Source organism: Nesoenas mayeri (genome assembly GCF_963082525.1).
Source record: "Nesoenas mayeri genome assembly, chromosome: 1".
Classification (NCBI taxonomy): Eukaryota; Metazoa; Chordata; class Aves; order Columbiformes; family Columbidae; genus Nesoenas; species Nesoenas mayeri.
This window is the reverse complement of record NC_137541.1, coordinates 95,927,613-95,942,036: the sequence shown is the minus strand read 5'-3', so window position 1 is coordinate 95,942,036 and position 14,424 is coordinate 95,927,613. Positions and strand designations below refer to the sequence as shown.

Below are 14,424 nucleotides of genomic sequence, written 5' to 3'. Positions count from 1 at the left end.
TCATTATAACTAGCCTTCCGGATTTTTTTAGTTATTGACACATGGTCTACAGGCATCTTGATGATGAAGGTCTGAGCATCTCTGCCAGCTGCGTCCAGCAGGAAGAGGAGATATAGCTCTGTCCCTTAGGTTTCAAGAAATGGAGGGGGAATTTATTTGTAGTCACTTGCAGATCCCTGTTGAACCAGAAGGATCTAATGAGAGGCACTTATAACCTAACAAGATTCTCAGTTTTGTTAGCAGTACCTGTGTCAGGCTTGGCATAACATTGCAGGTATCTTCTCTGTGGCTTGTGGTACTAGCACAGTGAGGAAAAATGAGCAGAGATTGAGAATATGATGCAAAGATACTAAGTAGAAAAAAAAAAGACAGAGAAAAAAACCCGCAAACACCCACAAGTTATTCTTTGGACTTACTGGTGGTTTAATTTGTTTACTTGAATGAATTTTATTTATGTTTTTGCTGATGGTTGGATGTCTCCTGACTATCTCTTCTTAAACCACAGATTCCTGTGCTTCTCAACCTGAGTAAAGATCCTGACGTTAACTTGCCTATGAAACCATTAATCTTCTCATTGGCCATGGGTGCATGCCTTGGAGGTAAGAGTTTATCTGAGAAAGCTGACAAAAGGTAATAGCTATGCAATTATAACATGTATAAACTGGCACAATAGGTTCAATGTTTTTATTATGCAAAAGCATAGGAAGGGCCTGATTCAGCCTCTTTTGACTTCAAAGGACTTCCGAATAAGGATCCAAGCCACTGCCTGCTGCTACAATAGGATTTTTGCAGTCAGTGTTTGAAGGCTGCATCTGCATAAAGTATAGACACACAAAGCAGCAGTCCAGATGGTGCTTATAGGACTCTGATCTTTTGTGAGAGAAAATATAAAGATATATTTAGCTTTCAGAACAGGGACCCATCATTGCTTTTTGAAGAAATGCAGAAAATGCATAATAATTGAGATCTGAAGGTTTGATCCAAAGTCTGCTGAAGTCACTGGGAGGCTTTCTGTCTGATTCACAGAAATCATTTGAGTATCCATTTGCTCACCTGTTTAGCATCCCTTACTCTAAGGAAAGTCTTTTTGAAGCCTTTGGGAAATTTACCTCTGATAATGAAAGCTAATAACCATTCTCCTAGTACCTATCTTGGTGTTAACTGAGGTTTCTTGCATTGTCAGTGCATTAGCAAAGAACAAGCAGGTGGTTTCATTACTTTTTTTTTTTAACTGAAAAGGTACCATGTATATATTGTAGGCCCAGGTTTTCTCCCCTATTTGTTATAACAATAACAGAGAATAGTAACTCATTATCTTTTGAATTGAAGTTTAAACTTGATTATTTTTTTTTACATTTTGCAAGTGGTTTATGAAGGCGTTGCAACTTTTCCAAACAGTAAGTGCACTAAGTGTAATTAAAATGTGTAAGTTTTTAATGAGAAAAAAAATTTTTTTTTTTATTTTATTTTTTTTTTTTTTATGACTGAGAAGTTTAATGCTAATTGCATTGTATTGGGCTGTGGCTGGATCCCTAAATATTTAGGCAGTCAGGTTAAATAAAGTTAAAATGGACAAAACAGTATTCTGCAATGAGTCCATACCTTCTCCCCCTCTATGCCCCTCCACATAGTTTCCTTGACTTTACAGAGATTAAACCTAAAACTAGTTTTGCCTGTAATAGAAGTTCATTTATTTAGCTAACTGATTGCTAGTGCCAGTGACCTTAATACCTAACAAAGATCATAATGATGTAATTTAGAGACCGAATTTTAAGAGCATGCTGCAAAGGCAGGACAATTTATATCAAACAACAGTTGTTCATTGGAGGAATATCTTTTTGTACTCATAATTACTCATCATTATATTGTGGCTTTGATCTGTTCCTCTTCAAAACCGGTGTTTTGAATAATCAGAATATTTTTATATAGATGTTTGCCATAAAAACAATCTTTCTTCACAATTTGCTAATCACCGAACATATTCTGATTTCATTAAACCTTCCGATGAACAAAACAACAAAAAAGACAACAACAACAACAAAAGCTCATAAGGAATATAAAGTTGGTGAGTTTATGCTTACATATTCTGAGTGGGAGGTATTTCACCAGCCTTGGAGCCTTTACAAATCTCAGCCAATTTTCCTAAAGTACCAGTTATAATCTTAACCCAAATTATTTTAATTTGATTTGTTGAAGGAATTCTGGGATTTTAACTGTGACTTCTGTGTGTATGCACTATGAGACAAAAGTAAAAATATAAATAGTACCATGGGAATTATTTTAATTAAAGGCACTAAAGATCCATAGGAAGTGCCCAGGTATTCAGATAGGCTCCATACAAATATTTGGATAAAAAGTTGGAAGTTTATCATTTTTAGCAAAAGCTTAAACTTTCCAGATTGTGCTCTATTACAATAAAGCTGAGCACACACTGAGTTATACTGGCAAAGGTCTCATAAGAACGTTGGCCTGAAAACTAATATGCTTCTGACTTTCCCATGTCAAAACTAAAAGCTAAAGGACAGCACCTTGTTTTTAAGGAAACAAAAGCATAGAAAAGCTTTTACTTTGAAGGGTTTTATAGCCCCCAAATATGGGGGAAAAGGGATTTTTTTTTTTTTTAAAGGAAGTATTGATGACCTTTAAAAATTATTTCCAAAAGAAAAGTGTTATCAGCACTGAAGTAGTGTGAAAGAATCCTCAAGGTAGGCTAATCCCACTGTGGAAGGGGTAGATGACAATTATATCATTACTGCCTGCTGCTTAAGGCAAAAGGTTGGACCTTATCACTGCTTATGCAACCAAAGACATTTTGCAGAAGAGTCTGAAAAAAATAACACATTATAACTACAAATTTCAGGGTTAGTTGTTTACTAAATAACGTGGAGCTTCAATTCTTGTCATTTGGTAGCATTTCTGGAGTTCAGAGTAAACACTGATGTATGCTTATGTGTCCATGAAGAGAGCGTCACCATTTATGCATCTTGGAAAATGCCATGAAACTTTTTGTCCTGAAAATTCTCCAGTGGATGCAATTACTTTTTTCTGTTGTCACAGAGTGCACAGGTAGCCATGGGTTTGGAAGATGATAAGTAATTTTCCTTCACTGCTTTAGCTGTTTTCCTGGAAATGAAAGAGGGCATGATCAGTCTCAATCAAGATGAAGAGACCTTTGCCAGTGTAACTGCCACATTGCTGTCATCTTCAGCAGTGTCTCCCAAAAAAGAGCGCTGCTGCTATCAAATTTCTGTCTTTCATGGAATTGGGCTCAGACATAAGGTGTAAACGAATACTGTGTAGAAGCTCTTTGCTCTGTAAAATGTGTCTCTGAAAGTGAGAAAGGATGAAAAATTCTGTCTCTTAGTCAAGGAAGCTGAGAACAGTCAGTGGTGGCCACGAGCAATTCCTGACTAGATGATCACAATTTGGAAATCTTTGGGTCTTCCTTTGAGTTTGCCAGTTCTATTCTGGCAGAAGTTTTCTTGCTCAGGTCTGGTCAATCTTACACAGTTAAGAAATAAATGTGATTGATAGTTTTTTTTCAGGGGATCTGGTTCTGGAAACTCAGGTTTATATCTGTCCCACCTATCTTTAAGAACTTAAATTGAGTGGTAAGTTAGGAGTCTGGCTGCTCCAGGCTTTCTGGTGATGGGTAGACCAGCATGTCCAGGAGATAGATGTTTTTTCATCCACTGAAAATTCCAGATGGTCTGTGCAGAGAACATCAGAGTGCCTCACATACAGAACTTCAGTAGCTGTGAGGAATGCCCAAAACCAGGTCAAACTAATTTGGACTTCTGAATGGTGAATGACCCAATTAGTTCATGCCTGTCTGGGAATTAATGATCAGGTTAAGTACTAACTGGCAAAATCATATTTCTCATCATTTTTTTTATGTACTATCTGCCAGGATTTCAATTATGTTTTGGCCATGAAGGGAAGGAAAACAGGAAGTTTAAAATAAACTAAAGGAAGTTAACAAGGAATTCACTTGTTTTCTGTGGTGAATCTGTGATGAATCTGCATCTGTATTTCTTTTGTGGGTGAGGATATTGAATAAAGCTTTATTTGTTAAGGCTTCCTATTCTAGTACATGACAAAATTATGGCACCTCTTGAAACTGAGTTGTATATAGATCTTCCAAAAGCATCTAGGGAATGCTACCCTAAAATTTTGGAGGATAAATGAAGATTGCTAGCTTCAGTAATTTCAGAGCAAGAGGAGATGTAGTTGCATGGCTTCTATTGGCTCATAAGTTTTAAAATAACAGGAAATAAAGATGCAACTCAATTTGAGTAAGTACACAGCCAGAAATCCATCTGTTAAGACCGTTCAATTGTGTAGAAGCAAATTTTTCACTGAGATGGAGAGGCTATAGCTAAGATATTATTTGAAGGGTCTTTTTACATCTGACATTTAAAGAGTTGGCATTTATTTATCTTTTTATCTCTCTTTTTTTTTTTTCATGATTTATAGAAAGTATGTTTTGGAAAAGAAAAAAAAAAGGAGCTTGAGCTAAAAAATGACTGAGCTCGTATTTGAAAGTCCTTACCTTTTGAGTTCTCAGTTGCTATTGTAGAAAAGTGCAGTTAGTATCTCTGCTGCAGTGACTATTACTAAAGTCCAAAGGGGATATTTTTGCAGTGTATAGTTTTTCACTATTTTTCTTCTCTGTGTATTTTCCTGGAGGATGACACCAGAAAGTCATAATTGTCACACTCTTGAAGAAAGAAGCAATCTCTACGTTGCATACAGCTGTGTCGTTTTGGCCACACAATCTCAGTTGTAGGCTCTGCTTCACGAAAGCAAGTAGAAGGAGGGGACGGCTGGCTCTTTTCTTCTAACCTTACAGGGTCAAAATCCAGGTGTGAACAAAATCCATTATCCACAGGACACTGTGCTAATTACAGATATTAAAGGAGTGCAACCCGCAGTGTAGCTAAACAGTTGGATTCCTCTCAGTGGTCCAGCACTATAGCTATTCTGTCTCTTGGCACCCCTCCTTCAGTCCCCCATGCACACGGGGTCTTGCACATTGGAGTATCACTGATTTATTATTCCTGCTGATCCTGCTCAATAAAATCCTAAACTAGTTCTAAAGCTCCAGACACAGTTAAGGTATAAACCTAGAAATATAATTTATATTCCTAAACCAACCCTCCTTCTTTGCAATATGAGGGAAAAGTGGTAGCCTTCAATAAAACATAAAATGTATTAAAATACAAAATACTATGAAAAAAGCACAACTGTACATCCTTCAAAGTTCTTTTACAGTTACAATAGATCAAATTTGTATAACAATTTTCAATTTGAAAGATTCAAAAAGTATATTAACAACTGAATGTATGGAGTAAAAATATAGCACTTATTAAAGAGGACCACTATTCAGATTTGGTTTTGAACTTAATTGTTGCATACAATATGTAATTGAATCTATAGGAAGAAGTTTTAGTGAAGAGAATGTCTTTACGTGAGCTTGAATTTAAGCAGGTCACTGATATTGAAAGTTCCTATTGTTTCTGAAGGCCATTGTAGTCTTTCAGTGATGAGAAATCCTGGGACTCAGTTTTATGTCTTGTCAGCTAGATAGCCCTAATTTAGATAAATATTTTATCTCTGGATAAACAACTCATAATCCAAATCAAAGGGTGGTATTTTGGGCAATGGGATTGACTTGACATCTTTTGAAAGAAAAGGATGTTGCTGCTCCTGACTTTGAACAGTAGGCAAAACAAACAAAGAAATTTAGGAAATGTGTCTCATTTTTTTTCTAAAGAACTCAGTGCAGTCTTTAGCAGTGCCTTTATATTGTACAGATCGAGATGCAAAATAAAGCAGGTATTTTGTGTGTCTTACACTAAATATCTGATTTACATTTTTAATATAGTTTGCATTGTGTCTATGATGTTTGCAACAATGGAATAAGTAACACAGACTTAAATAGTGATTGCTATCCATCCATTCAATGGCAGTTCTAGTTGCTTGTTCTTAATGAAGAACTCATTCAGGTGTTAAATGAAAATTTTGGGGCTTTGTTTTAGCATGAAGAACAACATCGTCAGATATAAGCACAAGGAATCTTTTCTCTCTATTGATATTTGAGTACCAAAACTGTCCTCTTGCAGTTTTCTGAAACAGCCAGCATGTGTAACATTTTATAAAAATCCACCTGCTGTTTTCCTTAGCTCTTTCACAACATTCAAACTCTGGGCTATATTCATACTTTTTCAGCATGAAGTCCTTGAAGCCCAGCAGTTCTGTAAAATGCTTGGTGTAAGAGCCAGCCTCATTACCAGAGCCCTCGCAGCTAAAGTAGATTCTCTAATCTTTAAGACTACCAAAGATAATCCTCTGTGGCATGGAGGATATACAGAGGAAAGTTGTGAATGTGGGATGTAAAAACAGCTAAAACTGAGTGTGTACCATTGATAGATGTACCTTTGTCTGTGTTCAGGCAATATCAGAGGCTTGTTTGCCCTTAAGACACCGAGTTAATATGGAAAAAAACCCCAAACGTATTGAAGCTTGTCAATTTTTATGAGCAAGGACATTTTTCTAAGCCTGGAAAGAGCTACCTTGGCAGACATGCATATATAGATGTATGTATGTTATTAAGGATGAAATATGAAGTATATGGGGTAAAGGATGCTGTTTCACCTATACTGATGAGGATTTATTGTTTCAATGATAAATCTTAGATTTTAAAATGGAAAGGAAGAGAGCTTTCTGTAATATGTAGAATTCTGTTCTATTCTATATTGATTTAGAAAAATAATTTAAACCAAATATCAAAATCATTTGTTTATAACTCTTGCGTTACTCATGAATTTGAAATGCTTGTATCAATGGTTTTCAATCTGTGTTAAATAATTGCATGCTATGAAGTTCTGCAAATTAGAGATAGGATAATGATCAGAGATGACATCAAAGACTCCTACAAAGCATATGTGCAGTTTTGTTTAATTATATTTACTTGCTTTGTGCATTTGTCTATCATAAATTACAGAAGGTTCTTTCCAGAAGCCTTGGCCACTTCTATTTTCAGAATAATATAGAACATTCAAACTCATTACGTTGTATTGGTGAGTTGCTGCAATACAGGAATACAGACTCTGCATAGTTGTCAGAGGAAGAGGTATATTCTGTTAGAAGGTAGCACTCAGACTATCAGACGGAACAAGACAGTGAAGCTATAGTAAGCTTCAAAATGCTTAAGTGCAGAAGATAGTAACGGACTATCTACTTTCCTTCCTCTGTAGACACTTTCCAGACAATATCCCCTTTTCTGTATCTTGAGTGGTGCAGCAGAGAAGAGAAAAAAATCTCAGCCTGCAATATCCATATTGATTTATATTGATGAATTAGAAGCTCTGTATGTTGCTAAAGAAAGTTATAATCATGCCCTAAATATATTATCTATAAATATTAATAAATAGCACAGTTGTGGTTAGCATACTTAAACCAAAAATAGACACTAGCAGGAGTTGTTAAACTGTGTAAACAAGGCACCTGAACCATAGTAAAACATAACAGGTAGGCTCCAATCAAAAGTCAATTTGATTTAAGTCAGAATCTAAAATTGAAGCAGCTTGAAATTCTAAAATATCTTAATGGAGGGACATATCTATATATATATATTTAATTAACATCATCTTGTTCTGCTCAGCTTCAAAGTAAGTTATGATAAAGATAAATAATGTACTTTTATGCCAGCTGTCTATACTATTTTGCAATATTTGATCCCTAATACTGCCATGTGTGGAGAAGCTGTGAAACTGAGCTGGCACAGTTTTAGCCACTGAATCTAAAATCAGAAATAAAAAAATGTGCAAACTGGGGCTTGTGTGCAGCATTAAAGGCTTTAAATGGAACCTACTTGAATATATGTTTAGGCCATGAGGGAATGGCATGTCAGAGTACAGTGCTTACACTCTCCCTTGTTATACCCGTTTATTTTACCCTTGTACCGCGCAAGTTGCCTTTGAGGAGAGAGGTGACTTTAGTTATTCTCCTCAGATTTTGTCTCTTACAGATGTCTGGATTTGAAAGAAGCTTATGGATTTTTTTTATGTCATTAAAGCAGCAAGTACAAGAAGTTCAGCAGCCTGCCTTATTTATTTCACACTTCTGGTAGAAAAGTGACAAATTTAAATTTCACCTTTTCGTCTTATAGCAAAAGAAAGTGATGAGCACTGAATAGTGCAATACTTACAGTAACTGTCTTACTGGTGGTGTAGTAGTGGTAATAAAAATGGTGAAGTTCACCTGATTAGAAGTGTTGGACTGAATACTGTTTGATGAATTTTTTTATAAGTTAATTCAGAACTTTGATTCGCATTTTTTTTCTTTTTCCAATAAACTTTGTATGTACGCATTTGTGCAGAAAATTCCCATTAAAAAAAAAAAAGAAGTTGATTTTGTATGCAATCTATAACATATAACAATGCTGAATGAGTTAATGCATACCTTCTTCCCCTTGCTGCCTATGACTTGTGGTTCCTTGTTATTTTAGGAACTGTTAATAGTTTAATTGACCTTGATTCTGTAGCTCTTTATGGACTACAAAGTTTGATTATCCAGGGCTTGTTAATTTTTACACATAAAAATAATTAGAAGATATTCAAGACTTGTAGACATTTAACAGATGAGTATAAATGGCTTTGTTTAATGAGGAAAATCTGAATTAGTTTTGTGTGAAACAGAAAATTTCTGAAAACTATGAAGGCTGTCTCCTGTAATGCTAACCAAAACCGTCCCTGTCCATTGTTCACTTCTGTAACCAAATGTTACATTTGCTCAGTTGGTGCTTTAAATAGAGAAATGGAATATGCTATGGAAAGAAGCTGCACGCATCAGTCTACCTTTATTTAATGATGTAAAGCATGTGGGAGACTGCACAGTTTTCTTTTGAAAATGAACAGAAAGGAAGGAAGGAGCCGTCTTCCTTCAGTAAGTTTTGCTTTGACACTGTAATGGGACGGTTTGATTACAGCAACAAAGCAGGGCTGAGGATTCTCACCCTATGGCTCCAGAGCAAACTCCTGGTTTCAGAGTGAGAACCCTTGCCTGGGACAAAGCACTGCAAATATCTGTGCCTATGTAAATCTGGTCCTTGCACAGATGTTTGTCCACAGCCAAGGAAAAGCTGTTTTCATGGCTTCTGTTGACATGGAAACAGGGTAGTCTTTTTGCATCTGCATTAGATAGCCAGAGATACAGGGAAGAGAAGACTCAGAAGGTCTCTCAGTTAAGCACAGGTGTAGCATTATCCACTGTCAGACCACATGGAAGAGAAGTGGTCTGAAATGCTCACAACAAAGCAACACTTTTCTGTAGACAATCCACTTTTAAGCTTGCTTCCTGTTGCACAAGGTACTATCACCTTTATGTTTGAGAAAGTTACTGTTTATGAAGGCTGCTCATGCTAGAACAAATAGCTTTATTAGTGATAATCCTTTCTCTTTGATTTCTCAGTGCTTTGAGTAGTAAACACTAATCCTACCAGGCACTTTGAGGTGATTCTCTAGGCAAACAAACTAGTGCAGCAAACCCAAGGGTTGGGCTTGCTTTTGAGCAAGCAAAATTGGGCAATACTAAAGAGAATCCCGAGAACTAACAGTATTTAGATATGATAGATGTGCTGCTGACAAGTAAAAATCAAGAACTGAAAATTAGGCTTAAAGTGAGAGGAAATGCTATGATTGCTATGGTTCTACCCCAATTTCCCAGCTGCTGCCTTTAGTAAGCTTAATGAGTTCTCCCAGAATTGATTTTCAGAACATTTCACAGTATAGTCACCTGAGCAAACTCTGTTTACTGAGGGAGAGACTGTCTGAGCCCAAGGGAGGTGCATTACCTGTGGTGTGTGGTTTCTGGGTTCGAACTTGGCAGCCTCTGAAGGAGCGATGTAGCAGAGGGTGATAACTGAAAACAGGTTTGAGAAGAAGTAGCTGCAAATTGAAGCAGAAGGCTGGAAGAGTCAGGGCTGGTAGACACGGCAGTTATCAGACCAGACTTACCAAACCTTGTCAACATCTTCCTGCTTGTACCTCTAAGACAGCTGAGGATGCAAAGGCATGGTTTAATGTGTGGGTTTTGAGCCTTTCTTGATAGATTTATACTTAACAAAGACTGTTGACTAGTTCCTTATATGTGCAGTTGATTTCACATTCCCTAAATATATTCAAAGAAGTTTGCCTTGAGAAATATCAGAAAGATATTTTTATGTCACCTTTCTGGACAGAAACAGTAGAAGACCTTCTGCTGAACTTCTGCAATGATTGTTCAAAGCTAGGGCAGGTCCATGGAAAAATGGGTATGATACGTGAGAATTCCTCCATCATTTTCTTCTCTGTAGCCTTATCAGCACCAGCTCTTTAGGTGGCATGTCTGTATATTTCTATGATCACACTTCAAATTAAGATTTTTTTTTTCTTTAAGAAAAAAATCTTTCTTGATTTCATGTTTATGAGTTATTACTATTGACAAGAATGCATGTAGTCTACCAAGAACAAAAGACAGAATAGATACGTAGGATAAAATGTATGGCTTACCTCAAACATATCACATAATATTGATATTAGAAATAAAATATTTAATTCATTGTAATGAATCCAGTTGTTTTAATAACCACCTGACTTGTGATATAGGATGAGTTTCAGTAGGAGTCGTCAAAAAAAGTTTCAATACGAGTAATCAAAGCAGATTGGTTATTACAACATAGTTCTTTGATATAGTTCGCCCATGTATTACAACATTTTGAACACACAAACAAGGTATGCTTTTTAAGCTCTATTATTCTTAATATTGAAGATGATGTAAAAATGAAGTCAAGACCAGGTGAAGCTCTAGAAAATGCTTATCATTCGTTTGCATCAATTGGATTTGATTTAAGGTGTGTGGGTTTCTGTGTACGCTAACCTGTGATTCAGAGGTCACAATGTTGCTGCTTCACTCCTGAGTTAAATGTCTGCCATGTAGACAGATGTTCCTGGGAGCAGAAACAAAAGTTTGCCTCTGCTGTTAATTTCCATGTAGTTCTTTGAAGTCCGCTGAGCCAATAACTCATTAAACTGCACACATGCTCTGAACAAATGAAAAAGAAATGCTGCTCCTTTCAGATAACATTTAAGGTGACAATTTCTCCTCAAGTAAAATCTACTTGGGGAAATCAATTCACTGCTGAAGCAGAAACTCTTTCTGCAATACTTCATTTTGTGAAGGCATTACTATAGCCTGTGTACAGTATAGAGCATATGCTGTTTGGAGATCTCGACTGTATCTAGTTACAGCCATGAGACAGGTGCAGATTCAGTCCTGTTTCTTTAATTTGAAGCCAGAGTTATATTCGTTGTCTACAGTAATATTATTCTGATGGTGATATTTGATTGTGCTACATGTAGAGCAGAAACCTCTTATGAAATGTTTGGAGGCTGTAGACTACTGATTACTTTTGGAATTGAAAATTCCTTAAGTGTTCCTGCCTGACTTCTGTAATAACATCAGCTATGCTCATTTATTCTGTTTTTACATTAAGCCACATACTTTTTGTCTTGGCTTCTACCTGCCAGAGCCTACCAGGAACGATGATGTTCCAAGTTCAATTTAATATCTTTAGACATGCAGGGAGTGAGGAGACATGCTTTTCTCATCTCACATTGTCTGCAAGATATCAGCTTCTTTTTCATTCCATAGCGGGAACAGCTTAAGAGCTGTTTGAGGCTGCTGATGAGAAAACAAAACTACTCTCCAACTCTTAATAGGTGGTGTTCAGGCCACTCACCTGAGTCAACAGATATCCATGTTCAGATCTCAACTCCAGGATGAAAATCTCTGTTTGCTGCCTACTTTTTGTCAATAATAACTGTCCATCCTGGAGTAAATAAAAATCAAGCTTTCTCTTTGGACTCAATTTTGAAAAATATTTGGTCACATAAGGGCTTTTTCTTGGAAAGCTCTGGCTTTCGTTAAATCAAGTTTAAAAGAAATACGACGCCTGAACATGTTTTTGAGTGTTAGTTGTTTCTATAAGTTGTCACTCTTTCCCAGTTTGAATTCAAAGCTATACCAATGTCAGTGGATAGTGAGATACAGGTTTTTGACTGGTCAGTCTGACAGCTCACTGGCACTGGTACGGCTTTAAAAATATTTTCAATCAAGCTCTTTCTCCTACTATTTTTCTTACTGGAAGAGGAAGATTTTTTTCCTCCAATATTCCTTCCACATCACATCTTATCTCTCATTTTTCCTTACTTCTGAACTCTATCACTTAATTTTATTTGACTTTGTGTTCTATTATTTTTAAAGATTATTTTTAGAAGTTTAGTCTTTTTGTATGCACTTTCAGGTGCAGAAGGCCATATGGGTGCCATGTGTGAATACTTAGGGGAATAATCCTACCTTTATTCTAACCTATTATTTGGTAAACTGATCTCTGGCTGACCTCAAACATTTACTAAGTAAAAAAAAAAAGGAGTATTAATTGTCTTCTGAACTGTTTCTCTCAAAGTCAGACCAGAAGAATATCCACTGAGCAGTAATGTTTAACAGGGACACAATGAGAAGGGTAAGTATGTGACAATGGGAGCCAAGGAAGGCTTGTGCTTACGATAAAGGCTTGTCAATATCATGGTATATGACAAAAGAGATGATTTGCCATAGTATATACAAAAAAAAAATTCTCTTAGATTGTTACTGCTTTTGTCCAAAATTTAAGTTAAGGAATAGAATGTAGGAGTCACTGTCACTTCTGAGTCGTGCCTTAGATCAGAAACATTTGCTGAAGACATCTGCTTTATGGAAGCCAGGTATACAGCATTTCAGTCCGAGGCATTACTCACGGGAAAGCTATAGAAAACAGGTTGGTCTTTTTGAGCTCTGAACACCTGACTTCTCTGCCAGATTGTTAAAAGTTTAGAGAAAACACAGGTATCAATTTGTTACTGGAAAAGGCTAAGGAGCAAAGAGAAGCATGTAGTTCTTTCAAAAGTATAGATGCACACTTTAAACACAACAGGTTATTTTTCTTTGTTGTCCCCCTCTCTTAAGGGGACCTGTATAATATAATTTGGTGAAGTTCAGTGAATGCAGTTATACTCTTTTATGTAATAAAGAACCATTGGAGTTTAGTAAGAAATCTTTGTATCTGTGGTGATCCCTTTGCCTTACCAGAGAGATGTGAAACAGATCAATTCCCCTCCATTGTGCCACTCCTTGTGTTTTAAATTTCTGCTAAAAAAAAAAAAAAAAAAAAAAGTCTTAGCAATTAGTTACCCTCTCTATAAAAAGGTCACTAGTTTCTCAGTGTTAGGTTTGTGTAAGGAAAAAAAGCATCAGTTTTTCTTAGCATTCTCAAACTATTTCATCCTTTGTTTTCAGATGGTGATGTTGCCACCCTTGTGTCTGTAAAACCAAAAACCAACAAGTTTGTGTTGAATGCAAGTCTCTGGTGTCATTTTGACAACTGCTAGATTGGTGTTAAATTCCTTCCTTATTTTTCTGCCTTACGTAGAATCAGAGAATGATACCAGGCTTATATTTCAAAGCGTGAAGTTTTTATAGAATGTGGCGACATGGTCTGTATGTTTTCAAGCCTATGCAAGAGAAATGGATTTTTCTTTTCTAACTAATACATCTTGGGAATTTAGTGCAGAATAAACAGAGGATGGGTGACAAACAGAGCACAACTGTAAACTGATATTTATTTTCTCAACTGCAGGTAATGGAACATTGATTGGAGCATCTGCGAACGTTGTTTGTGCAGGAATTGCTGAACAACATGGGTATGGCTTCTCTTTCATGGAGTTTTTCAGGTACAATTTTAAGCTTCTTGCCTTAAATCTGACACTTTTATTTCTCTGGGCATAGGCAAACAATGGATCCTGCAAGTAGAAAATCGTGTGAAAGGGTCTATAAAATAGACCTGTGTTCCCAAATTTTTTTTTTGGCAACTGAAATGTTGGTGGAGGGCAGATCACTTTATTTTTGCATTCTGTGGATAGAATGCATAAAGGTGGTGGAAGACAGTGGAAACCCAGGAGAAAGAAAGCCTCAGAAATTCCTGCTTTATCACCCTCAAACTTATCTTCAGCTCTGTAGAGATAGTAAATTGTTGCTTTATTGTTAAATACAGTTTAAACATATATTCTCATCTGCATATTTTCATGAATATTCCATCTAAGTGGGATGTCCCAGTTTAGGTTACTCCATGATCCCATGAGTAAAATTATTTATCTAAAAGCAATTATTTATTTTGACCAACTGTTTAGCAGTTGTGAGTGAAAGTGCAATGAGCAGCTAGAAATAGCTCAAGTTGTTATTTAATTATTGTTTAATAAATAATTAATCATTGTTGTTTGATAACTGAAGTTCCTCTGCAGATCATTCTTCAGCAGAAATTTAAATGACAAGGTGTACTTAATGTAC

At 36.2% G+C, this 14,424-nt stretch overlaps 1 protein-coding gene across 1 annotated transcript in view; it reads left to right on the top strand.

Moving 5' to 3' along the window:
• The window catches only part of OCA2 (OCA2 melanosomal transmembrane protein), a gene marked incomplete at both ends in the record, with an annotated part of 177,946 nt that overhangs the window by 125,320 nt on the left and 38,202 nt on the right, over positions 1-14,424 (top strand). Inside the window, 2 exons of the mRNA XM_080345885.1 lie at positions 506-599; positions 13,718-13,811. Coding sequence (XP_080202011.1) covers positions 506-599; positions 13,718-13,811 — 188 coding nt within the window. The remainder of the gene's footprint in view (positions 1-505; positions 600-13,717; positions 13,812-14,424) is intronic.